The sequence below is a fragment of the Bos mutus genome, chromosome 1 (genome assembly GCF_027580195.1).
Source record: "Bos mutus isolate GX-2022 chromosome 1, NWIPB_WYAK_1.1, whole genome shotgun sequence".
Lineage (NCBI taxonomy): Eukaryota > Metazoa > Chordata > Mammalia > Artiodactyla > Bovidae > Bos > Bos mutus.
The window spans coordinates 131,529,501-131,557,150 of NC_091617.1; the positions used below are offsets into that span (position 1 = coordinate 131,529,501).

Below are 27,650 nucleotides of genomic sequence, written 5' to 3' on the forward strand. Positions count from 1 at the left end.
TTCTCTTAGGTCGTTACTCTCTCTTCATCTGGAACTCCTGTAATGCAAATTAGTGCATTTAATGTTGTCCCAGAGCTTCTGAGGCTGTTTTCATTCTTTTTTAATTTATTCTGTTCTGCAGATGTGATTTCCACCATTCTTTTCTTGCACCTTATTTATCTGTTCTTCTGACTCAGTTATTCTGCTATTGATTTCTTCTGTTGTCTTTTTTATTTCAGTTATTGTATTGTTCCTTTGTTTTTGTTCTGTAGTTCTATTCAGTTCAGTTCAGTTCAGTTCAGTCGCTCAGTCGTGTCTGACTCTTTGCAACCCCTTGAATCGCAGCACGCCATGCCTCCCTGTCCATCACCAACTCCCGGAGTTCACTGAGACTCTCGTCCATCAAGTCAGTGATGCCATCCAGCCATCTCATCCTCTGTCGTCCCCTTCTCCTCCTGCCCCCAATCCTCCCAGCATCAGAGTCTTTTCCAATGAGTCAACTCTTCGCATGAGGTGGCCAAAGTACTGGAGTTTCAGCTTTAGCATCATTCCTTCCAAAGAAATCCCAGGGCTGATCTCCTTCAGAATGGACTGGTTGGATCTCCTTGCAGTCCAAGGGACTCTCAGAGTCTTCTCCAACAGGTCTTTGTTAAGCATTCCTTGCATTTTCTTAATCTTTGCCTCCATTTTTTTTTCCCCTGAAATCTTGCATCTTCTTCACTCTCTTTACTCTGTATTCTTTCTCCAGTAGATTGTCTATTTGGACTTCACTTCATTACTTTTCTGAGGTTTTGTCATGTTCTTCATCGGCATTATATTCCTCTACCATCTCGTTTTGTCTAATTTTCTTTGGTTACAGTTTCTGTTTCATAGGCTACAAAATTGTAGTTTCTTTCCCCTTCTTTTCTCTGCCTTTCTGCTGGATGAGGCTGTCTGAGAGGCTTGTGCAAGCTTGTGGGAGAGTTTATTCCTGCTCTCACTGGTAGGTGGAGCTGGGTCTTGTTCTTCTGATGGACAGCACTGTGCTCAGGAAGACCTAAGCAGCCTGTCTTTTGTTGGGTGGGGCACTGCTGGTTGTGTGGCCTGAGGCCTTCCAGCACTAGATCCTACAGGCTGTTGGGTTAGGCTAGGTTTTGGGGAGGAAATGATGGTTTCCAGGAGGGCTCATATGAGTGACTATTCACCAAAACTGCCAGTGTGTTTATCCCTGCAGTCAGCAACAGCCACCACCCCCCACCCCCCCCCAACCGCCGCCCCCCCGCATGTCACCTCTGCAGAAGACCATCCAGTTCTAAAAGGTAGGTCCACACCAGACTCTTATGTGGTCACTGCTTTTTTTTTTTTTTTTTTCTCTATGTGCTGTTGTGGGTGGGACCTTGTGTGCACCCTCCAAGAGTGGAGTTTGTTTTCTACATTCCTATGAAATCTCTGTGAGCTAATCCCACTGACCTTCAATGCCAGATTCTGTGGGGTCCCTTCCCCTTGTTGCCAGGCCCCAAACCGTGAAAGTTTGACCTGGGCCCACGCCTTTCACTACCATGGGAGAACTTCTGTGGGTATAATTATTTACCAGTTTGTGGCTCATCAATCTGGCAAGTATGGGATTTGATTTTATTGTGACTCCACCCCCCCCTACTGTGTCATTGTCGTTTCTTCTTTTTATTTGAATCTAAGGTATGTTTTTTGGTAGCTTCCAGCATGCTCCCCCCCTCCACCATGGTTATTCAGGATTTAGTTGTGATTATAGTGTTTCTGTCAGAAAGGGTGAGGTCATGTCCATCTACTATACCAACTTTCCAGACAGCATTGTGCTGTGTGCTTAGTTGCTCAGTCCTGTACAACTCTTTGTGACTCCATGGACTATAGCCCGCCTGTAGTCCATGGGGTCTATGGCCTAACATATGATCTAAGAATATGTTTCCTGTGCACTAGAAAAGGTCCACGGGGCCTGTGGCCTAACATATGATCTAAGAATATGTTTTCTGTGCATTAGAAATGCACTAAGAATGTTTCCTGTGCACTAGAAACAAATGTTGATTTTGGATGGAATGTTCAATGTATATCTGTTAAGTCCATTTGTTCTAATACTTCATCTAGGCAATTATTTTCTTCTTAAGTTATTAAAGTCTTCTATTATACATCTCTTTCTCGCTTTTTTTCTTTTATTGCTTTAATTCTTTTGTGCATAAATATTTTCAGGTGTTTTTGTTGGATGATCCCTTTACCATTATTTTACACATTAAATTATTTTTTTTATATTGTCTCCTACTTAATTGTCTCCATTAATTGTCTCCTACTTAAGTCTGTTTTGTGTGATGTGTAAATATCTATCCCAGCTTTATTTTAGTTTTTATTTACATGGTATAGTGTTTCTGTACCTTTACTTCAGTCTGTGTGTCTTTACCTCTAGTGTATCTTATGTTGGCATCACATAGAAGGAACTTGGTTTTTAATTTACTCAGCTACTCCATGTCTTTTGGTTGGAGAATTTAGTCCACTTACATTGAAAGTAGTTACTGATAGATTTTTGCTTATGCCTTTTTCTTGTTTCCTAGCTGCTATTGTAGTTACTCTCTGTTTCTTTCTTCTTCTCTGCCTCTCCTTTGTAGTTTGATAACTTTATCTAGTGGTAGGTGTATATTTCTTTATTTTCTATGTATTTATAGTATAGGTTTTTGCTTTGGATTACCATGAGATTTATAACAGCATTTTAAGTTGATAATAACTTACGTTTCATCCCATTTTAAGGCTCAAAATGTCTACTCTGTCCCCACACTCCATGTTTTATATTTTTGATGTTATATTTAACATTTTGAAAAACGTATATATTTCTTAACTAATTATTTACATGCAAGTCATTAATCCACTACTTTACTATATATTTGCTTTTCAGTGAGATTAATTATTGCATATGTGTTCTGATAACTAAGTAGTGCTATTTCCTTTCATCTTAAAGATGTCCGTTAAACATTTCTTGTAGACTAGTTTAATGGTATAGATTTCTTTAGCTTTTGCTTGCCTGGAAAACTCCCTCATCTTCAGTTCCGAATGAGAACTCTTCCAGGTGGAGTTTGCTTGGTTAGAAGTTTCTTTCGTTTCTTTTTTTTTTCCTACCACTTTGAATATATCATGCATTCCCTTCTGGCCTGTAAAGTTTTTACTGAAAAGTGTGTTCAAAGTCTCATGGGAGGTCTTTGTATAGGCAGTTGCTTTTCTCTTGTTGTTTTTAGCATTATCCTTTTGTCTTTAACTTTTAACATTTTATAATGTGCCTTCCTTTGAGCTATTTTCAATTCATCTTATTTGGTATTCTCTGGGCTTCTAGAACTTGAATGTCTGATTTTTGCTCCTTTCTTGTCCCCTTCTCCTGGGAGACCTAAAATGTGAATGTTAGTATATTTGGTACTGTCGCATAATCAAGGTTGCTGGGAGAAATATCAATAACCTCAGATATGCAGATGACACCATCCTTATGGCAGAAAGTTAAGAACTAAGAGCCTCTTGATGAAAGTGAAAGAAGAGAGTGAAAAAGTTGGCTTAAAGCTCAACATTCAGAAAACTAAGATCATGGTATCTGGTCCCATCACTTCATGGCAAATAGATGGGGAAACAGTGGCTAACTTTATTTTTCTCAGCTCCAGAATCACTGCAGATGGTGATTGCAGCCATGAAATTAAAAGACGCTTACTCTTTGGAAGGAAAGTTATGACAAACCTTGACAGCATATTCAAAAGCAGAGACATTACTTTGCCAACAAAGGTCCGTCTAGTCAAGGCTATGGTTTTTCCAGTGGTCATGTATGGATGTTAGAGCTGGACTGTAAAGAAAGCTGAGCCCCGAAGAATAGATGGTTTGAACTGTGGTGTTGGAGAAAACTCCTGAGAGTCCCTTGGACTGCAAGGAGATCCAACCATTCCATCCTAAAGGAGATCAGTCCTGGGCGTTCATTGGAAGGACTGATGTTGAAGCTGAAACTCCAATACTTTGGACCCCTGATGCAAAGAGCTGACTCATTTGAAAGGACCTTGATGCTGGAAATGATTGAGGGCAGGAGGAGAAGGGGATGACAGAGGATGAGATGGCTGGATGGCATCACTGACTGAATGGACATGGGTTTGGGTGGACTCCGGGAAGTCTAGAAGCCAGGCCATCAGCTAACAGCTTTTAAAAATATGTAGATATAATATATGCAGTCCTTAAAGGCTGCAAGCATAAGACCCACTGGTTACCAGAGCCAGGCAATCTGAAAGCGTATCTTAGAGAGCAATCACAAAAATCAGGGCTTCAGATGAGTGTATAACTTCTTTGTAGAAGATAACGGTGAATTGGAACAAGGCCAAAAAGAGCATCAAAATGACATCCACAGTCTGTATTCCTTGAGAGCTGCTCCATATATGCTGCTACATGTGTGTCAAACCTGAAGCCTGTTTGTTGATCCAAAGGTCCAAGAGAAGTAAAGTAGCCTCTTCCATAGACTGGAAATGTTTTTCAGGCAGCTATTTGTGCAGTGGTCTATGTGTGTTAACCTGCCTAGAATCATCTCTCTAATTGCCACAGTTCATCCAGGTACCCCAGCCCCTTGTATCAGAACAAGGTGATCAGGTAGCCATGAGTTCCATTTGTAAAATCTCAGGTGTTAAACACAAAAAACCAGGGCACCAGATACATGTAAAAGTTCCTACCAGTAGACTCTGCTGCTCTGGAACACTTCAGAGAGTGAGGGTAAATATAGTGCCCGCTCTCTGAAATCTGAAAAAGCAATGCTCAGTCCCTAGATACTTGTTTAAAGAGAACCCTGCCCTTCCGGTCACAATTGTAATGACTGACTAATAGGTCTCTTTCTCAGAAAGATTGAACTCTTGGATCTGTTGCTTCTTCCTATTCCCTGGAAGTGGTAGCTGATTTAGAACTCTTTCTTCATTGGTTAAGGTCTTGCGAGATCTGCAATTTTAAGTCCCACTGGCCTCTAAAGTCAAGTGAAACAAAGGTGTCCCCCTGGCAGCAGTCACAAAAATCAGGGCACCAGGTGGATAGGAGCTCCATTCTGATGACACTGATTATTACAGTTCCATGTGATCAGGAATGCAAACTCCCCTGACCTCTAGAGCCAGGTGATCAAGAATTATATTGTCAGCAACAGCTGCAAAAATTAGGACATCAGGCACATGTAGGCCCCCTTCTAGGAGATATTGGTGCTCCAGAGCATGGCACGGGAAAAGTAAAAAATGGTGCCCACTACTCTTTGTCCCCAGAGTGTTCCATCAGGCTCCTAGATGTGCATGTGTTAAATTAGATGCCTGCGTCTTAGGCCATGGTTTTAATGTAAGCATGTGATCCTTATTCGCTTTAAGTGTTAGTTGCCTTAACCTACCTGAGCTGAAGCCTGGGTGGAAGAGTTCAAGTTGTGCAGGCCCTTTTAGAACTTTCTGCTAGATTGATGCTGTTTTATGGGTCTCAAGATGCGATCCTTGTTGATTTTCAAAAGTAGATTTTTTTTGGATGGGGCTCATCTCTCAAGTGCGTATCTTAAAATTTGGCATGCCTGATGTGGAGTTTGAGCCTTTCACTCCTCAGGGAGAAGCTCTGGTTTTGAGTTCGTCCAAGTTGTAGTTCACTGCAGTGTAGATTGGTTTTATCTTGTGCCACATTTGATGATATTTGTGCCAGCCTGTCTTGCTGGTTTGATGTGATTTTCTTGTTGTTTGCCGGATATATAATCATCATTCTGCCAACCTTTAGGTTTTTTTTTTAAGAGGAAGTCTTTGCATATGTAACTGTTTACTGTTTCCATGGGAGAAGGTGAGTTTAGGATCTTCGTATGTTGCCACCTTAAACTAAAACCTAGACCTCCCTTCTTCATGTATGAATATATCTTACAAATCTTTTTTTATCAGTCATAAGTAACTTTGTTTTTTATATCCATGGCTTCCGTTGACTTTCAGAGCCATTTAATAGTAGTGGTTTCCATGGATCAGTTGCCAGTCCGCCTACATATAGGCCATGGATCTGCTGCTGGAAAAGCCCTTTACAAGTTGCTAAATCTCTTTAAGTGTCTCAAGTTTCTCATCTGTAAATGGGAGAAAAATTGTATTCTGAATAAGGTTGTTGTGAAGATTAAGCACTTTTTAGTACAATGCCTAGTTGGTAGTGGGCAGCCAAATGTTGCCGGCCATCATTGTCCTTATCATCACCATTTTTACTTAATCACATTCTTATTTATGGGGAAATGGGGTGTTTACCTTTTTTATTGTTGCAAACTATGATTCAGGGCATAACCTTGTGTATTCATTATTTTGCACACGTGATTTTATGAATACTTCTCAACAAGTACAGTATCAAGGCAAAAAGGAATATAAATTTGTAATTTTTGTAGACATTTGCCAAATCATGTCCCACAGGGATTGTATCAATTTCTGCTGTCATCAGTGTTTGACATAGTTTAAATAATCAAGAATTTGCAGGTAGATTTCTGATGTTACTTCTGTTTCTAAAATTATTCATAATTTAAAATGACAATTTTTAAAGTTCTTCCTTTTTCTTTATTAAAACTACAATCCTGTCTGGAGAGCCTGCTGAAACAACCTTTCATAAAATATGTATATTGGTGGCTTACTCTTTTAAGATTCTCATAGGTAACTTGTTAGTATTTAAGGGCTTGAAAGATGATCTTTACTCTTTTTTATTCTGTATTTTCGTATAGTTTTGTTTCCATAAATGTGAATTATTTCAGATTTATTTACCTTTACTCTTCAAAATCTTAGGATAATCTATTAGAAATATTCATATTTAAGAATGAAGAACCTGAAAATGAACTGAGGTTAGCTTTTTAATGTGTTCTGAAAATTAGTCTTGAATTAGGGCAATATTCTTCATTATTATTATCAAAGAAAACTTAATAGGACGGAGGAACTTAAGATGTCAGAAAGTTTTTAAGGCTCATGGAGAAATAAAAGGATCAGTAAATAGTGGTCACTGCTATACTTTTTTCTATTGGGTGAGCTAGATGGGGGCCGTTTGCAGGCTAGAAGATTTAAAAATGGACAAAGAAGAATGCTTAAATGGAGCTTTAGAAAATACCTTTGTTTACTCATGTTAAATGCCTAAAAGTAAGTGAAAGAAATCAAAACAAATAAACAGAAAATATAGTACAAATATATAATGCTATGCTATGCTAAGTCACTTCAGTCGTGTCCAACTCTGTGCGACCCCATAGATGGCAGCCCACCAGGCTCCCCCGTCTCTGGGATTCTCTAGACAAGAACACTGGAGTGGGTTGCCATTTCCTTTTCCAATGCATGCAAGTGAAAAGTGAAAGTGAAGTCGCTCAGTCGTGTCTGACTCTTAGCGACCCCATGGATTGCAGGCTAACAGGATCCTCCGTCCATGGGATTTTTCCAAGCAAGAGTACTGGAGTGGGGTGCCATTGCCTTCTCCGATATAATGCTATAGGAACCAATGAAATAAACAAATGCTTTAAATAGAATAGATAGATTATTACTAAGATTGTTTGATGTAGCAGTTCAGAGATGACTGGTGTGAGGAAGCAGTTTCGGTAGAATTGTGGGACTCAGTTGGAGAAGAATGAACAGGAGAAAAATAAGTAAATAAGGCAATCTTAGGGACAGTCATTATGGCAGGAAAAGGAATTTTTTTCTTAAAAAGTATCAATGCAAAGCTTCTGTTCATTTTAAAAAGTATGACTTTTAAACATCTGATTTTATTTTGTTAGTAATTGTGTTTTATATATTATAGTCATCTTTAAAGTTTTTTATATTGCTTTTAATACTGGTTGCTGTTTTGTTGCCTTTCCCTTCACCACATTAAATTGATGCCATGAAATAGTCCTCCCTTTATGAACTAACATAGCTATTTTATTGAAAGTATATTTAAAAATTCCACTCTGTGAAAACTGCCTTGTCAATTATGGAAATTGAGTAGTTGAGCATTATTAACATTGGAAATATTTTAACAGTGATATGTGCAACTCATTGCTGAAGAAGTAGGGTTAGCTTTGTCCTTTTTCTTGAATTTTTAAAGAATCAACTTTACCAAGGTCTAATATCCATGCATTAAAAGCCACCAGAGTATATAGATAGATAGCTTTTGACAAATGCATACAGCCATAATTATGACACTCTATTCAAGATCTAAAATATTTCCTTCCCCCTAAGAACAGTTCTTCTCATGTTTAATAATTTTAACATCTAATTTTATTTCTTTTGCTTTATAAGTACAGATGAATGTAATTTTACTTATCAATTGTTGTTGTTGTTCAGTCGCTAAGTCATATCCGACTCTTTGTGACCCCATGAACTGTATAGTACACCAGACTTCTCTGTTCTTCACTACCTCCCTGAGTTTGCTCAGATTCATGTCCATTGAGTTGGTGATGCCATCCAGCCATCTCATCCTCTGTTGCTCCCTTCTCTTCCTGCTCTCAATCTTTCCCAGCATCAGGGTCTTTTCCAGTGAGTGATCTCTTTGCATCAGGTGGTCAAAATATTAAAGCTTTAGCTTCAGCATCAGTCCTTCCACTTATCAAGAATACCATGAAGTAACTCCTGAAATGACTTCCTTTTTATCTATGGAAATCTGTTTCAGATTGATGCAATATTTTATGACCCATACAAGGTATAAACAATTTTATTTAATTGAGTGATTTTTTAAGCATATCTAACAGAAAGTTATTTTTATTTGAGCTCACTTATCAGTTAAGGACATTTCTTGTTTATTTAATGTTTAAAAATCCTCTGAAAATATAGACTGTTCTATAGTACATAAACAGCCTATTTTCAACACTGTTGAATACTCTGTGCATTACTGTTTTTCTCATAAAATTTTAAATCACAGTAAAAATTTTATCTTTTTTTTTTTTTGGAAATTGCATATTTCCACGGAGAAGGTGATGGCACCCCACTCCAGTACTCTTGCCTGGAAAATCCCATGGATGGAGGAGCCCTGTAGGCTGCAGTCCATGGGGTCGCTCAGAGTTGGACACGACTTCACTTTCACTTTCACTTTTCACCTTCATGCATTGAAGGAAATGGCAACCCACTCCAGTATTCTTGCCTGGAGAATCCCAGGGACGGGGAGCCTGGTGGGCTGCCGTCTCTGGGGTCACACAGAGTCGGACACGACTGAAGCGACTTAGCATGCATATTTCCAAAAACTATTGGAAGTTTTTAAGAACTTTTAAGGGGAAGAACTATTTAAAAACATTTTCGTTTTCATTCTCCTTCCAACCTATCATTTCTACAGTTGAATATTTGGAATACCTATTGAAAATTAATGAGAGCTATGTATCAATAAATAAAATGTGCTGTAAAATGGTTCTGATTTAAAGATAGGGCAAACATAATTTTTCTCATTTTAAGATTAGTAAAAATTAAGTTAAATAAGAGCTAAATATGCCACTGTAGTTTTTTTAGGACTCTGATTCTAGATCATACTTTGACTTTAATGACTATTCATTGCTCCATGCTCTTTCATACAGTATGACTCAGAGACTCTTCCTGCCTCCATTCCTAATTGTGACTGCAGATAGAGCTGATATTAATCACTTGCAAGGAGCCTGTCAGAAGTTATAAATTAATTATTTTCCTACTGTTTATTGAGTATTATTCTTGTGATTTTTAACTTGAATATTTTACATTTTACATGCAATTGAAACTAAACCTCATTTAATTATTGAGCTTCCCAGGTGGCTCAGTCATAAAGAATCCACCTGCCAATGCAGGAGACTCGGTTTGATCCCTGGGTCGGGAAGATCTCCTGGATCAGAAAATGGCAACCGACCCCAGTATTCTTGCCTGAGAAATCCTATGGACAGAGAAGCCTGGGGCTACAGTCCATGGGGTCACAAGAGTCAGACACAGCTTAGCGTCCAACACATTTATCCAACTAAAACAGAACCTCCTTTAATTATTATGTCAGAATTCTTTGTATCTAAGTTGATTTTGAACCTTGTTTCAGTTTTCTTTAAATTCTGTTATTTTTAACATAGATTTTCAGTGTAAACCACTCATTCTTACAAGACTGATAATACTTACATAGCCATATTTGAGATAAAAGTAAAGTAAGGTAGAAGTATAAAGGAATGAGATGACAAGGGGGTTACAGCTTTTTCCTTTGTTTGATCCTTATTTAGAGGTTCCTGGCATCTTCAAAGAAAACAGATTCAACTGAAAGTATTGTTAAATTAAGGAACAGTTAGTTTTAATAAAAGGAGAATATTCTGATGATTAAAAAAAACAAAAACAAAAACAGAAGGTGCCTTGAAGGGAGATAACATTCTCTATACTTGGGTGATTTTTGGACTAAGGTAGCTAGCCACCTGGAATCTTCTTGACCCAGGGATCAAACCCAGGTCTCCTGCTTTGCGGGCCAGCTCTTCATCATCTGCCACCAGGGAAGCCTCATATATCTGGTTATCATAAGCCATCTTTAGGGCCCTCTGTACGTAAATTCATGTTTTATTCTTTGTCTTTTCCTTCTTCAATACTTCTCTCAACATTTTTCATTAGACTTACCTAATGCATAGGTTATTCAGGTGTTTTTTTTTTTTTTTAACGTTTAAAGAATTTTAAATTTCTTAAACAAGGGATTCCTTTAAAATAGAAGTTTGAAGAAGAAAGAAAAACCCAATCACTTTCATATAAAACTTTTCAAATAGTCAAGTTAAATTTAACTTTTAGCATGGAGAGGAAAAATTAACTATAGAATCTGTTGTTCCACAGGTACTGTGAGAATAGAGATGTTTCGAAATATGCAGAATGCAGAAATCATCAGAAAAATGACCGAAGAATTTGATGAGGTATAGCATTTTGCTGTTTATACAAATTGCCTGCTTTGTACTTGTAAATGGTGAATATGTTGATTATTTTAAGTTTTGTTTTGACTTTGTACTTAGTATAAGAAAAGTTATACTGTTTTCTCCTTTATGTGATAATCCATGCTGTTATTTCCAAAATGAATCATCTTTGGAAATTTTATTACATTGCATGGAGATAGTAGCACTGAGTAATGACTGATGGCTGATAATGATTGGAAAATTAATGGTATGAGGTATGAGTTGATTCTTTACATTCATTCTTGAAGACCATCTAAAATCCTGAATTTATAAGTGCACCTCCAACAGTTCCATATTCTGTGGAATGCTAGTCCTCTTAAATGTTTTAAAGAAAAAAGGGTTTGGAGGTCAAGGAAGTGTCAGAAGGCTGGCTATTATACCTACCTAAGATACCTGACCTAAGATTGTCAAAGCACATTTTTTTATTTAAGGTTATTAGAAATCCTAACAGTGAAAAATTTCCTAAATTTAATCCAGAATTCTTACTTTATCTGGATCCCTGCCACTGACATGTGTCCCTCTGCCCTCCCCCGCCCCCTTTCCATTTTCTGTGTGTGTGTATAGTTCTTCTATTTGGAACACTCTACTTGAGATAATCTGATTTCTATTCAGAATACGAGTTTTCTTTGTTAGTCTTCACAAGTTAATCATGCATGATTTTCCATTTTAAGACTTAAATATTCTCTCAAATAGTTTTACACTAGTCATAAATGTTTATTTTTGAGACACTTTAACAGTTTTATTTCTTTATTTATAGTGAACTCAATTCATGTCATGCTTTAGGCCAGCATCAGTTCCTGTTTTAACATTCTGCCTTTGGTATTATTTTCTATTTTCTGATAGGTGTTCCTTTGTTTTGACCTTCAACACTAACCACAAGGATTGGTTTTCTTATAAGTCCACTCTTTTAGTAACATGGGTTTAGGTTTTTTATTAATAGTAGCAGTAGTATTTATTTTTAATTGAAAAAAGTACTACAAATACATACTAAGGTAAATATTCAAGCATAGGCTGCTCAATGTCTTTTTCTCATCAGATGTTCACCTTTAGCAGCAGTATCAAAATGTTTTAATGTGCATCTTTCTAGATAAACATTCTGTCATTGGATTTCAGACTATGTAGTCACAATTTATGGGACATAGGGAAGACCTTGAATTGTAACCTGTGGACATAATATTTCAGAATCACTTGCCTTAATTTCTGTAATCTCAAAAAGCTCTGACAGTTCGTAATCCAAACTCTGAGGTTTGGCTCTAAGGCCACTTGGCCTCAACTAACATAGGCTATTTACAGTCAATTTTTATTTCTCACAGTTTGAAAAAAATTATATATATATATATATATATATGCATTGCTGTTAAATATTAATGTTCTTAACTACAGAGTGCTACACCAGGTTTTATTGGGGTATGATGAAATATAAGGTTATGAACCAAGTTCACTTTTAAAATTCAAAAACCCTAGATTCTGAAACATTTCTGTGGCACTACTGTTCAGTAAAATGTATTTTGTTGTTGTTGTTAATATATGAGTTTATACGTTAGAAATAGAAGTTAAAGCCAGGTAACATACAGTTAAGGTGCAAGTAGTAGGTTTACTCACCAGCTGCTATTCTCCCATGTGTGGCCTGCAATACAGGTGATTCAGATTGTAGATTTAAAAGTGGTATATGTCTTGGACCTTCCCAGGACTAACACATGATGGAATGATTATTAAGTATTTTAAGACAGTGGTTCCCAAACTAAATTTGAGCTGCAAATTAATGTCTCACTGGGATACTGATTCCTGGCTCCCTTACACATGCCCTAGACATTTGATTAATTTGTAAGGCATGTGACCTTGGCATAGGGATTTTTTTTAAAAAAGCTCACCAGGTGATTGTAACATAGAACAACTATTGAGAACTATTATTCTAAGGTAAGTAAAAAGAGGAATCCAAGATTTAAGTTATAAGAACACTTCATATATGAAAACAGGCTGAGGGGAAAACAAAAATGAATACAGTGTAACAAATGAAATTATTCAGAATGCATGTTTCATATTCTTAAACATTTTGTCTGAATATTTGAGATTATTGACCTAATCAAAGACTTTTAAAAATCACAGTTCTATTTGAATATAATTCTGTTCTAATATTATTTTTATTGTTATTAGAATAACTTAAAGCAGAATTAGATATCTCCTAGGGCTACATAAAAGTAAATAAATATAATTGTGATGATTAGAAATTTTAATAAATATTTTAAGTTTCAATTTTAAATATCTATATAATTTAATTAGGTGGCTTAAAACAGTGTCATTAAAAAAAATAGGATGCTTACTCATTTGCTTGAGATTTTCTTGTATAAACAATTTGGAAAATAAAAATTTGAACTCAGAATAATGAATAAATAAACACACAAGCAAACAGATACACAAAATTTCCAGAGAGATTAGTGAACAAGATGTGCCAGACCTATTTGACAAAGATGATTGTCTGCAAGTATGACAAGATTCAATGAAGCAAGAACAAGTGGAAATTCTGTTTGAAAGGTGGTATTGTGTTTTCGAGGGATAGACTATGTATTTACAAAAGCCATTGATGATGCAGAGTGGTAAGACTTATGAGCTCAGTACATAATAAGTATAAGTGGGAGTGAATCACACATTGTTCACTGTAATGAACTCAATGAAATTATAATTCAGGTGCAGATAACAAAAATTTTTAACTTCAATTCTTTAGAAAGATATTAATCTTTTACTACTGTGTATATACTTGAGAATGCATTTAAATCCTTGCGTATTATTAAATACACAGGTTTTTTTTTTTCTTAAATACTTAATTCCTTGGGAGTAGAAGGAGGTTAGTTTTTAAATTATTATTTGTGATAAAATTCTGAAATATCTGATGAAAGGAGTCATTAGATCCCAAGATGCTAGAAAAATGCCTAGTTAATAGGGAAAAGCCACTAACTTCTGTTGAATGAATGACTGAATATGTTGTATTATAGCAAAGTGAAGTAAAGGTGAAATGAGGTAGAAATCATTTTGATTGAAACTGAATTGAAAAAGGTGGTCAAAAGTATCTTATTGCCTGAAAAACTAGTATGCTGTAACTTCTATTCCTTATTACAAACTAGTCATACCCAGTTATTACATGACCTTTTTTTGAAAGCCCTACAAATCTCTACTTGGCCAAAAGTCTTTTATAATTGTAATAACAACCTAATTAGAAATACGTTAATTCCCAAAGCAGTCTATAACTCTTCAAGGTCAGTAGATATACTTGGTTCCTGGTGGACAACCAAATTGTCATGAGATAAAGGAAAATGTAATTGTATTTCTTCCTGAGATTATTAGAATCAGATCTCCATATATAAATTCTTAGATATGGTTTCTCAAAGGTCAGTTTGTGTAGTTTTCAAATATTTAAGTAAGACATCTATGTTGGGGAATCTTTGCAACACAACACGTTTCATAGTCAGCTGACCTTTGGACAATGTGGGTATTGGTTACTGTAATGCCTCTGTAGCTGAAAATCATCAGTATAACTTTTGACACTCCCAAAAGTTAACTACTGATACCTTACTGTTGACTGGAAACTTTACCAATAATATTGACAGTCAATTAACACGTATTTTGTGTTTTATGTGTAGTATATGCTATATTCTTATACTAAAGTAATCTAGAGAAAATAAAATGTTATTAAAATCATTAAAAGGGGAAAGTAAATTTGCAGTATTGTGTACTACGTTTATCATTACAGAAAGTTTATGTCATCAGTTTACAAGGTGAATCATCCAGTTAGTACCTGTATCAGTATTGTCTTATATGATACAAAACACCATAATAGGTGTTACATATATAACTAACACTAGACATCAAAAATGAAAAGATACTGTGAATAATTCATATTGATTTATAATTATGATGATTTATGGGTGATGATGATGAAGGCAATAATATAATTGCTTTGTATTAGCCTAGTGTAACTGATAAAATTGTTTCACAGTAGCCTTGCCTTTACACTAATGAATGAATTGTTATAAAATTTTTATAGCATATAGTATTACTGTCATATTTATAATATACTATTGGAAACATTTTTGTAAATCACGCTGATACATAGTTTCAGCTCATATATAGCTGATACAAGATATGTTGATACATAGTTTCTCCAGCTATATGAGAGAGAGTGAGTCATACTATATACATTACTATATAGTAATGTAACTCTTTGAAAGCAAAGTTATAGAACACTATGTGAAAAATATCACTCACCTTGTGCTTGTCTTGGACACAAAACATAATTGAACACTTAAGCAATGATGATGGCACAAGAACTTACACAGTACTTGCCATAAAAAGATAAAGATAGTGCTAAGGTGTGTCTGACTCTTGCGATCCCATGAAGTGTAGCCTGCCAGGCTCCTCTGTCCATGGGATTCTCCAAGCAAGAATACTGGAGTGGGTTGCGATTTCCTTCTCCAGGGGAACTTCCTGATCCAGGAATTGAACCCAGGTCTCCCGCATTGCAGGCAGATGCTTTACCTACTGAGCTATGTGGGATATTTTCCATTGGAGACACACACATATACAACAGATACATTTATTAAGTGTATGGCATGGTGATTATTTGCTGTTCCTTAAGTGGAAGTGAATCATCATAAAAGTCTTTTTCCTCATTATCTTTACATTGACTACGCTGAGGAAGAGGAGAGTTTGGTCTTGCTGTTTCAGAGATGGCAGATGTGGAAGAGGTGGAACAGTAGGCAGGAAAACAGGCATATTCAGTGTAATTTTATGCAAATACATAATAATTTCTGTCTGAATTTTGCTTTTTCATCTGTATAAAAATGCTTCTATATAATACCAAACCTTCTTCCACCATTCACTTTAGTTTCAGTGCTCTATATTAAAAGGGTCCTTGTTATTAAAGAAGTTAAAAGTAGTATTTGAGTAAGATTGTCTAATGTTATTTGTTTTCTGGAATTGTTTATTCTATGTGTTCTTCCTCATTGTACAGTACTGGTTTGGAAGCACTCATCTCTGTCAAGTCATCTTCTCATAATTCCTTTGGTGTAGTGTCTGTTAGCTCTTGATTTCTCCAAGATTCGTATCTTAAAACGCTTCACCACACCCCACCTTTTATGCCATATTCATAGTCTCTTTCATGATTCCTTTGATAGGCTCTCTCCTAAGTCCTCTGAAGTGATGGAAAACATCTAGGCAAAATTTATCTCCAGTGGGAATTTATTATTTCAGGTCTGATAGCTTTCATGACTTTTTCTGTAGCAACAATGGCAACTTCAGTGGTGAAGTTCTTTCAGACTTTCATGATGTTCTATCTTCTATAGTACAGAGACAATCCTTTCCATCAATTACTGTGTATCATGAGGCCCTTATGTGAACATTTTATTCAATCATCAGGCACAGTAAAGGACAGAAACGGTTAAGGACCTAACAGGAGCAGAAGACATTAAGAAGAGGTGGCAAGAATGCTCAGAAGAACTATACAAAAAAGTTCTTAATGATCCAGATAATCGCAATGATGTGGTCACTCACTTGGAACCAGACATGTTGGAGTGTGAGGTCAAGTGGGAAATAATTACTTAGGAAATAATTATATGCACAAAGCTAGTAGAGGTGACAGAATTCCTCCTGAGCTATTTAAAAATCCTGAGAGCTACACTCAGTATGTCAGCAAAGTTTGAAAACTCAGCTGTAAGAACTGGAAAAGGTCAGTTTTCATTCCAGTCCCAAAGAAGGGCAATGCCAAACAATGTTCAAACTACCATACATTTGTGCTCATTCCACATGCTAGTAAGGTAATGCTCAAAATCCTTCAACCTAGGCTTCAGCAGTATGTGAACTTCCAAATGTACAAGCTGGGTTTTGAAGTGGCAGAGGAACCAGAGATCAGATTGCCAATATCCATTGAATCATAGAGAAAGCAAAGGAATTCCAGAAAAACTTGTTTCATTGACTACATGAAAACCTTAGACTGTGTGGATCATAACAAATTGTGGAAATTTCTTCAAGAGATGGGAGTACTAGACCACCTTACCTGCCTCCTGAGAAGCCTATATTCAAGTCAAGAAGCAACAGTTAGAACCAGACATGGAACAACTGACTGGTTCAAAATTGGGAAAGGAGTACAACAGCACTATATATTGTCACCCTACTCATTTAACTTGTGTGCAGAGTGTGTGTTTGCATGCTGAGTCACTTCAGTGGTGTCTGACTCTGTGCAACCCTGTCACTTTAATCCACCAGGCTTATCTGTCCATGGGATTCTCCTGGCAGTACTGGAATAGGTTGCCATTTTCTACTCCAGAGCATCTTCCCAACCCAGTGATCAAACCTGAGTCTCTTACATCTACCTGCATTGGCAGGCAAGTTCTTTACCACTAGTGCCACCTGGGAAGCCCCTATATGCAGAATACATTATGTGAAATGCCAGGCTGGATGAATCACAAATTGGAATCAAGGTTGCTGGGAGAAATACCAATTTCAACCTCAAATATGCAGATGATGCCACTCCAATGACAGTAGTTGAAAAGGAACTATAGAATTTGATATGGGTCAAAAAGGAGAGTGAAAAAGGTGGCTTGAAACTCAACATTGAAAGACTAAGAAGACCATGGCATCCAGTCTCATCACTTTATGGCCAATAGAAGGGGAAAAAGTGGAAATAGTGATAGATTTTATTTTCTTGGGATCCAAAATCACTGGACAGTGACTGCAGCCATGAAATTAAAAGACCCTTCTCCTTGGAAGGAAAGCTTATGACAAATCTCGACCACATATTAAAAAGCTGAGACATCACTTTGCCAACAAAGGTACATACAGTCAAAGCTATGGTTTTTCCAGTAGTCATGTATGGATGTGAGAGTTGGACTGTAAAGAAGGCTGAACACCGAAGAATTGATGCTTTTGAATTGTGCTTTTGGAGAAGATTCTTGAGAGTCCCTCGGACTGCAGAGAGTCAATCCTAAAGGAAATAAACCCTGAATATTCATTGGAAATACTGATGCTGAAGCTTCAATACTCATCTGATGTGAAGAGCCAACTCGCTGGAAAAGACCCTGGTGCTCAGAAAGATTGAGGGCAAAAGGAGAAGAGGGTGGCAGAGGATGAGATAGTTAGATAGTGTCACAGAATCAATGGAAATTAATTTCAGCAGACTCCAGGCGATAGTGAAAGATAGGTGAGCCTGGCATGCTGTAGACAATGGGGCTGGAAAGAGTTGCATACGACTTAGGAACTGAACAACAACGACTGTGACTTCCTCATCTAAAGACCGAATTAGAGATGTTTTATTTCAGAACAGTTTGATTACTTTGACACCTTCAGTGTTGAATTCATAGAGTTCTGGGTAATCAGGGGTATTGTTCATTATGAAAAGAATTTTAAAAGTCAGTCTCTTACTGGCAAGGTACTTCCTAACTTCAGTGACAAAGCATAAATGGAATCAGTCCAGAAAAAGGGTTCTCATTGTCCATGCATTCTTACTGTACAACCAAAAGTCTGGTAGCCAGTGTTTATCTTTTCTACTTCAAGGCTGAGGAGTTTGTAGTTTTTTAGTTAAGAGGAGTCTTGATCATAAACCTGACTTTTGTGTGTACAAAAAGTAGAGTTAACCTATGCCTTCATGTTTTATGGCCTGGTGCTCACTTCTCTTCCTTACTAATAATATTCTTTATGATAATTTTTTTCCTGAAAAAAATTTTTTTTCACAAAAGGGCACTTTCATCTGCATTAAAAACTTGTTCAGGCAGACTTACATACCACTGAGCATGTACAGTTGTAAATAAACTTTGTCTCTTCTCCACTCAGTCTGTTGGCTGTCAGTTAATCTTCAGGCCCTCTCTACCAGATCCAAGCTAGAAGGGAAAGAAGTTTTTCCTTTCAGAAGTTTTGTTGACTAGGACAGGATGGTTGGAACTTTCTGCTCAGTCCAGAGACAGTAGCTGCAACTGAGATCACTAGTCCAGCAAAGATGAGCTACTCTCCTGCCATTGAGATACGTAGGAACACACCCAGCCGTGAACAGCGAGGTATCTGTTATGCTGGAGAGCAGTTTCTAGCACTGTTGACACTAAGCAAGGGTCTGTGGCTCTTGCTAGTTCCTGCAGGTGCCCCATCCTTAGCTGGCCAGGAAAGAAAACAATATGGCAGAGTAGAAGAACTTAAGTTCACTTCCTCCCATAAGAATATCAAAATCACAACTAACTTCTGTACAGCCATAAATAAAAAAGATTGAAACCTTCTGAAAAGGTACTCTACATCCAAAGACAAGAAATCATGAGGTGATAGGTGGAGCACATTTGTGATATAATCAAATCCCATACATCTGGAGTGACCCAGAAACTGGAAAATAATTCCATCACAGAAATTTTCCTATGGGAGTGAGAGCTCTGAGCCTCACATTAAGCTCCCTAGCCTGTAGGTCTGGCATCAGGAGGAAGAGCCTACAGAGCATTTATTTGGCTTCTAACTCTAGCAACTTTTGATCACAGGAGCTCTATAGGACTGGGGAAAACAGAGACTCCAGACTTGGATGATGCATGTGAGGTTGTGTGAGCACCAGGACTCAGAGGGAAAGCAGTGACTTCATAGGAGCCTGGGCTGGAACTAATCCTGCTCTTGGAAGGCTTCCTGGGAGGGAGAATGGGGCTGTGGTTCTCTATTGGGTCATAAAAGTTGGCAGTGAACATATCCATAAGAAATTATCTGAGGGTTGACATCTTGCTTGGGACATTAGCACAAAGACCTGGCACCACCCAATAGCCTGTAGGTTCCAGTCCTGGAATACCTCAGACCAAGTAAGCAACAGGACTGGAACACAGTCCCACCTGTCAATAAAGAGGCTGCCTAAAGACTTCCTGATCCCACAGCCACCTCTTGGCACACATTTTGACAAAGCCCTGCCCACCAGAGAGCCAAGATCCAATTTTACGCACCATTCCCTCCCATCAGGAAGGTTCCACAAGCCTCTAGACCAGCCTCACTCACCAGGGAGCAGACAACTGAAGCAAAAAACATACAGTCTTACACCCTGTGGAGCTGAGTCCACAAATAGGTCAGAACTTAAAATGGGAACAGCTGGTACCTGATCATTGCGTTATGAGAGGGAATTGTACTGCTAGAACACCTAGGACATACTCAACAGAGGGTTTCTTTTTCAAAGTCAAGAATAATAACTTTACACATATATAAAATAAAAATAGAACTTTAGACAAAATGAAATGACAGAAGAACATGTTCCAGATAAAGGAACAAAATTAAGTCCCAAAACAACTAAATGATGTGGAGATAGGTAACTATATGAGAAAGAGTGCAGAGTAATGATGCAAACATTTAGGAAGAGATGCAAACATGAAGGATGCAAACATTTAGGAAGAGAATGGATACACAGAGCAATAAGTTAAAAGAAGTTTTTAACAAGGATTAGAAAAATTAGAATGCAGTATCTGAGGACTTCCTGGTGGTCCACTGGTGAAGAATCCTCCTGCCAGTGAATGGTACATGGGTTTGATCCCTGATCCAGGAAGATCCCACTTGAAGTAGGACAGCTCAGCCCGTTTCACAGCTACCAAGCCAGTGTGCTGCAGCTACTGAAGCCCATGCATCCTAGAGACCATGCTTTGCAACGAGAAGCTACCACTGCAATGAGAAGCCTGCACACTGAAACCAGAAAGTAGCCCCTACTTGCCATAACTAGAGAAAGCCTGTACATAGCATTGAAGACCCAGTACAGCCAAAAATCAAACAAAGAAAAAATTTAGAAAGAGAATACAAAAACTGAAATGAAACATACAGTGGAAGGAACCATTAAATAAAGCAGAAGACCAAATAAGTGTACTGGTAGACAGAGTAGTGCATAACACCATTGTGGTTTAGAATAAAGGAAAAAGAATGGAAAGAAACAGTGGTATTTTTTTTCCTTTTTTTGTTGAAGGATAATTGCTTTATAGAATTTTCTTGTTTTCTGTCAAACTTCAAAATAAATCAGCCATAGGTATACATATATCCCCTCTTTTGAACCTTCCTCCCATCTCCCTCCCCATCTCATCCCTCTAGGTTGATACAGAGCCCCTGTTTGAGTTTCCTGAGCCATACAGCAAATTCCTATTGGCTGTCTGTTTTACATATTTTAATGTAAGTTTCCATGTACTCTTTTCATACATCTCACCCTCTCCTCCCCTCTCCCCATGTCCGTAAATAAATTCTCTATGTCTGTTTCTCCAGTGCTGCCCTGTAAATAAATTCTTCAGTACCATTTTCCTAGATTCCATATATGTGCATTAGACTATGATATTTATCTTTCTGACTTACTTCACTCTGTATAATAGGCTCTAGGTCCATCCACCTCATCAGAACTAACTCAAATGTGTTCCTTTTTATGGCTGAGTAATATCCATAGTATATATGTACCACAAGTTCTTTATCCATTCATCTCTTGATGGACATCTAGGTTGCTTCCATGTTCTAGCTATTTTTTAAGTATATTCATTCATTCATTGCTGCAATGAACTGTAGGATACATGTGCCTTTTCAATTTTGGTTTCCTCAGGGTAGATGCCCAGGAGTGGGATTGCTGGGTCATATGGTGGTTTTATTCCTAGTTTCTTAAGGAATCTCCATACCGTCTTCCATATTGGCTGTATCAGTTTACATTCCCAGCAACAGTGCAAGACCGTTCCCTTTTCTCCACACCCTCTCCAGCATTTATTGTTTGTAGACTTTTTGATGATAGCCATTCTGAACTGGTGTGAGCTGAAAATCTCATTGTGGTTTTGATTTTCATTTCTCTAATACTGAGTGATGTTGAGCATCTTTTCATATGTTTGTTAGCCATCTGTATGTCATCTTTGGAGAAATGCCTGTTTAGAAATGCCTGTTAGATTAACTAAAAGTTAATTCCTTGAAAGATTTAAAGAATGGTAAAACTTTAACCAGACTCATCAAGAAAAAAAAAGGGAAAGGCCCAAATCAGTAAAATTAGAAATTAAAAAGAAAAGTTAAAACTGACATTACAGAAATAGAAAGGACCTTAAGAGACTACTGTAAGCAGCTGTATGCCAATAAAATGGACAATCTATAAGAAGTGGAACAATTCTTAGAAATTTACAGTCTCCTAAGCTGGAACTGGGAGAAGGCAATGGCACCCCACTCCAGTACTCATCCCTGGAAAATCCCATGGACGGAGGAGCCTGGTAGGCTGCAGTCCATGGGGTCACTAAGAGTCAGACCTGACTGAGCGACTTCACTTTCACTTTTCACTTTCATGCATTGGAGGAGAAGGCAACCCACTCCAGTGTTCTTTCCTGGAGAATCCCATGGATGGAGAAGCCTGGTAGGCTGCCGTCCATGGGGTTGCACAGAGTCGGACACGACTGAAGAGACTTAGCAGCAGTAGCAGCAGCAAGCTGGAACTAGGAAGAAATAGAAAACAAGAATAGGACAGTTATAAGTACTGAAATTCAATGTGAGACTAAAAATCTCCCAACAAACAAAAGTAACCAGATAATTTCACAGGTGAATTCTATCAGATATTTAGAAGAGAATTAAAACACCTGAGGATAGAGCATGTCCAAGGTCATTCTGTGAGGCCAACATCAGTGTGATACCACACGATATGCAAAAAAAAAAAAAAAATTATGTATATATCACAGGCCAGTTTCACTGATGCACATAGGTACAAAGTTCTTCAAGAAAATACAAGCAAATCGAATATGGTGTAAAGAGCATAAACTGTGATTAGGTCGATTTATCTCAGAAATGCAAGGACTTTCCTATATCTGCAAATCAGTAAGTGTGATACATTGCATTAGCAAGTTGGAAAATAAAAACCATATGGTCCTTAATTGATGCAGAAAAATGCTTTTGATAAAATTCAACATCCATTTATAATTTAAAAAAATTTTCCAGAAAGCAGACATAGAGCTCTATATAATAGAGGCCATATATGAACAAATGGCATAGCTGCCATCATACTTAGTTGTGAAAAGCTGAAAGGACTTCCTCTAAGACCAGTAACAAGATAAGGTTGTCTGCTCTCGCCACTGTAGGAAGTCCTAGTCAAGGTAGTAAGAGAAATAAAAAGAATCCAAATTGATAAAGACGACATAGTACTTTTATTGTTTGCAGATGACACTGCCTGTAGAAAATCCTAAATATAGTACTAGAAATCTGCTGAAACTCATCAGTGAATTTTGTAAAGTGTATGAATTTAATACACAGAAATCTGTTGTATTTCTATACACTAACAATGGGAATTCAGAAAGTTAAAGAAAAATCCCATTTAGCATTGTATCAAAGGGAAAAAAAATACCTAGGAGTGGGTTGCTGTCTGTGGCATCACACAGAGTCAGACATGACTGAAGTGACTTAGCAGTAGCAACAATCCTAGAAAAGGAGGTAAACTACCTATACTCCAAGCACTATAAAGTGCTGAAAGAAATTGAAGATGATACAAATAGTTGGGAAGATATACCATATTTTTGGATTGGTGGAATCAACATTGTCAAAATGACCATTCTGCTGAAGACAGTCTACAGACTGAGTACAATTCCTATCAAATTGCCAGTGGCACTTTTCACAGAAGTAGACTTTTTGCAGAATTTGTGTGGAAACACAAAAGACCACAAATAGCCAAAGCACTGTTAAGAAAGAAAACTGATGCTGGAGAAAGCAGGCACCCTGTGTTCAGACTGTATCACAAAGCTACAGTCATCAAAATGGTATGGTACTGGCACAAACAGACAGACAGAACATGATATAAACTCAGAAATAAAACCATGTACCTGTGGTCAATTAATCTATGACAAATGGTGCAGGAATACACAATGGAGAGTAGGAAATCTCTTCAGTAAGTGGTGCTGGGAAATCTAAAACCTACATATAAAAAATAAGATTAGAACTTTCTTTCATACCATGCATAAAAACAAAATGGATTAGACCAAAAATAAAGACTAGATAGTATAAAACTCCTATATGGAAACATAGAACATTATTTAACATAGGTCATTGGAATATCTTTTTGGATCCATCTCCTAGAGTTGTGGAAACAAAAACAAATTTAAAAAGGGACATAATTTAAAAAACAAAAAGATAACCTATAGGATAGGAGAATATATTTGCAAGTGATGCAACTGAAATGGGAGTAATCTCTAAAATAATACAAAGAGCTTATGCAACTCAACATCAAAAAAGCAAGCAAATAAAAAATGGGCAGAAGAGAGAGAGAAGCATACAGATTACCAACAGACACACAAAAAGATGTTCAACATTACTAGTTATTAGAGAAATGCAAATCAAAACTATAATAAGATACCACCCCATACCAGTCAGAATGACCTACATCATATTCTATAAATAAATGCTGGAGAAGGTATGGAGAAAAGGAAACCCTCCTACATTGTTGGTAGTAATGTATATTGGGACAGCCACTTTGGAGAACATAATGGAGGTTCCTTAAAATAGTAAAAATAGAGCTACCATATGATCCTGCAGTCCCTCTCCTGGGCTTGTGAAAAAAAACATATCCTGAAAAAAAAGCAAAGTTGGAAAAGATACATACACCACAATGTGCACAGTAGTGCTATTTGTAACAGTCAAGACATGGAAGCTCTGTAAGTGTCCATTGACAGATGAATGGATAAAGAGTGCTGTGTGTGTATGTGTGTTTGCAGTGAAACATTACTTAGCCATTAGAAGAAAAAGAAGAATGAAATCTCACAGCAATATGGTTGGACCTAGGAGATTATCATGCTAAGTGATGTAAGTCAGACAGAAAGACAAATACCATATATCATTTATAAGTGAAATTTAATAAAAGTGATACAAATGAACTTATGTAGAAAAGAAATGCACTTACAGACATAGAAAACAAATTTTTGGTTTACTAAAAGGCACAAGGGGTTTGGTTCCAAAATACACACATTACTGTATATAAAATATATAAGCAGCAAGTACCTAAGAGTTATAGCACAGGAAACTACACTATCTTGTAGTAACATATAATGGAAGAGAATGTAAAAAAAGAAATAGATATACATACACATACATATGTACACACCTAAATAACTTTGATGTACGCTTGAAGCGAATACAACATTGTAAATCAACTGTATTTCAATAAAAGTTAAAAAATTTATTTTAGGCAGTTGTCCTTTCTCCTTAGTGATTGTCTTAATGAAGACTTGGAATTTGTCTGCTGCCTCTTGGTCAGCACAATTTTCTTTGCCTGTTATCTTTATGTTTGTTAAAGCAAACACTTTTTCTAAAATTATCAACAATCCTTTTCACGCTTTAAATTCTCCAGCTTTAGATGTTTCACCTTTCTTTTGCTTTATGTTTTCATATAATGATTACATTTTCTCCACTTATATTAGAAGTCATAGGTATGCCTTTCTTGAAGCAGTCCTATACCAATATAAGAGCTGCATTCAATATGAAATAAAAAGATATCATGAAAAGTGCAAGGTTTTTATGCCTGCTGGAATAGCTACAGTGATCATTTCATGAATTTCCTTTTCTTTTTAAATAGTCTTTTTGCTGGATTTCATTTATTTTGAAATGGTGGGCAGCCACAGCTGCAGACCTCAGTCTTTCATACATATCAAGCAACTTTTCCCTGCTTCAGAGAAGCACTTCCAGCATCACTAGTAGCACTTCTGTGGGTCTCATGGTATTATTGAAGGTTTTTCATGGTATTGTACTAAATATGATGTTAAATACGAAAGAACAGCAAGAGATTCCATTTTATTGTAATTATGCAGTTTACTAAAGAAACAAAGTGCTCACAGGAGATGATTAGTGTCACACAGCATATTAAGCCAGTCCTCACTAATAGCAACAGGAAGTAGCTACAAACCTATGACAGTAATACAGTATGTACTATAGTTAATTTTATGCAGTTATGTTTTAATATTGCATCTTCACATTTGTTTACATTTCTCCCAACTGCAAATGGCGCCATGTGACAGTCTGTAAGTGTTTGTGTGGGTAAGTTTTGATATATTTTAACTTTTTATAGTAGATTTATGTATATTATATGGTAGTGATAAAATAAATGATATCATTATTTTAAGCATTTATGATATTTCTATTTTTCTTAGTTTTTTGGTTGACAAGCTATGTGGTTTGCCAGTTAATTTTCAAGTTTTTGCAAATCTATAAAAAATTTTCCCAATTTATTTAAATTTGAAAAACTTTGTGTGGATTTGCATAGTTCAAACCTGTGTTGTGCACGGGTCAACTGTATTCACTTAGTGCCTTTCATTCGTATGTGTGTTATTTTGTATTGCTCTGCTCATAATTCTAAATGTTGTTTATTGTGCTCTATTTATAGTGATTATGACTTATCTTCTAGATTTTTTTCTTCTCATTTCTAATCATATGTGCTTATGTGAATTCGTTGATTTAAACTTAAGTATAGTACTTTTTACTTATCCATTTGAGCAGTTATTAAACAAATGATTAAAAATATTATGAAATGTAAAAATGTTCAAATAGTACAAACTGAGAAAATGTGAAGAGATGCGAAAACATGATAGAGGAAACCTGAATTTAAAGTCTCTAAATATTTTTGATTGTATATTCTATCAGTGAAACATTTTTAATCTAAATTTCTAGTAATAAAAACTTATGAAAAGGCTAATTTTATATATGAAATTATTCTGCCCATGTCTTCCCCATACTTCTTCTCAGAAGGCTATATAGTTCTGTTCTTGTAAGGAAATTACTTAAAAAGTAGCTGCCTGTTAATTGTTGCCGACTTTCTTAATTTAACTGAACTAAGTTTATTTCCTAAATACCTAATGAATAAAAATAGGAAGTTGTTTCCTTTTATCCTTATGTCAGTAGACTGTATTTATTGTTAGTGTTTGTTAAAGCATATATTTATTTATAGAATTAAGTGCTTGTACTACTAGGTCAGTTTCTTTTTGTTTTTAATTTATTTTTAACTGAAGGATAATTGCTGGTGAGTTTCTAATGATGGAAGTCATTAGCTTGTCATCATGGCTTTAAGTTTCATAGTGGTCTAAAGGAGAGCTTGTGCAGGAAGTGTCAGTGCCGCCATGTTTCTTGTTATTCACTTGTGATTATAGATTTTTGTTTTGTGTCTGTTTTCTCCAGAAATCTTTGCATTTCCATTTTGTGAAGAGTTAAACGTAGTATAAAGCATAAATCCATTGCAATGATAAGTAACTTATGAACAACCTGTGGAGAGTTTAATTTCTCGGGTCAATCCTTTAGAGCACTGAACTATTTTTGTTCTCCTAGGATAACTCAAATAGGATACCTCAAATACTATCTGTGACACAGAACAATCTGAAATATGGACCTAGTGAGGACATACCAATCTTATTCATTGTCTTAAATATTTATAGTAAATTATTTATTTGTAGATAAAAATAAAAAGTTGTATTTTGTTGCAGTGCATTGTTCAGTTTGTGTTGTCTGTATTACTTTGGAGACTACTCCAAGTTGAGGAAGGTAAACAGAATATTAAAGAAAGGAAACAAAGTTGGATATGAGAAATGCCAAAACAAAGGAATAATCGTGTAGAAAAGTAATATAGACTCAAGAAGTTGTACCCAGTTTGTAATGTGGAAAGGTTCCAGACTGGAAATAATATTATACCTATGAACCTTGAAGTATAATTATTGGAAACATGATAAAACATGTTGAAAAATAATAGTAGCAGATACAGATACCATACCTATTCTGTATCATGCACCATTGTAAGTACTTTTCATAAAAATGTAATTCTTGACATTTTCATGAGGCAGGTTTTCTTTATCTCCTTTTCACAGATGATAATATTGAG

The 27,650-nt window shown here is 36.5% G+C and overlaps 1 protein-coding gene across 1 annotated transcript in view; it reads left to right on the forward strand.

The window, feature by feature from the left end:
- Window positions 1-27,650, forward strand: part of STAG1 (STAG1 cohesin complex component) — a 496,550-nt gene that overhangs the window by 271,897 nt on the left and 197,003 nt on the right. The window contains exon 6 of the mRNA XM_070375938.1: window positions 10,716-10,792. Within this exon, the coding sequence (XP_070232039.1) occupies window positions 10,716-10,792 (77 nt within the window). The remainder of the gene's footprint in view (window positions 1-10,715; window positions 10,793-27,650) is intronic.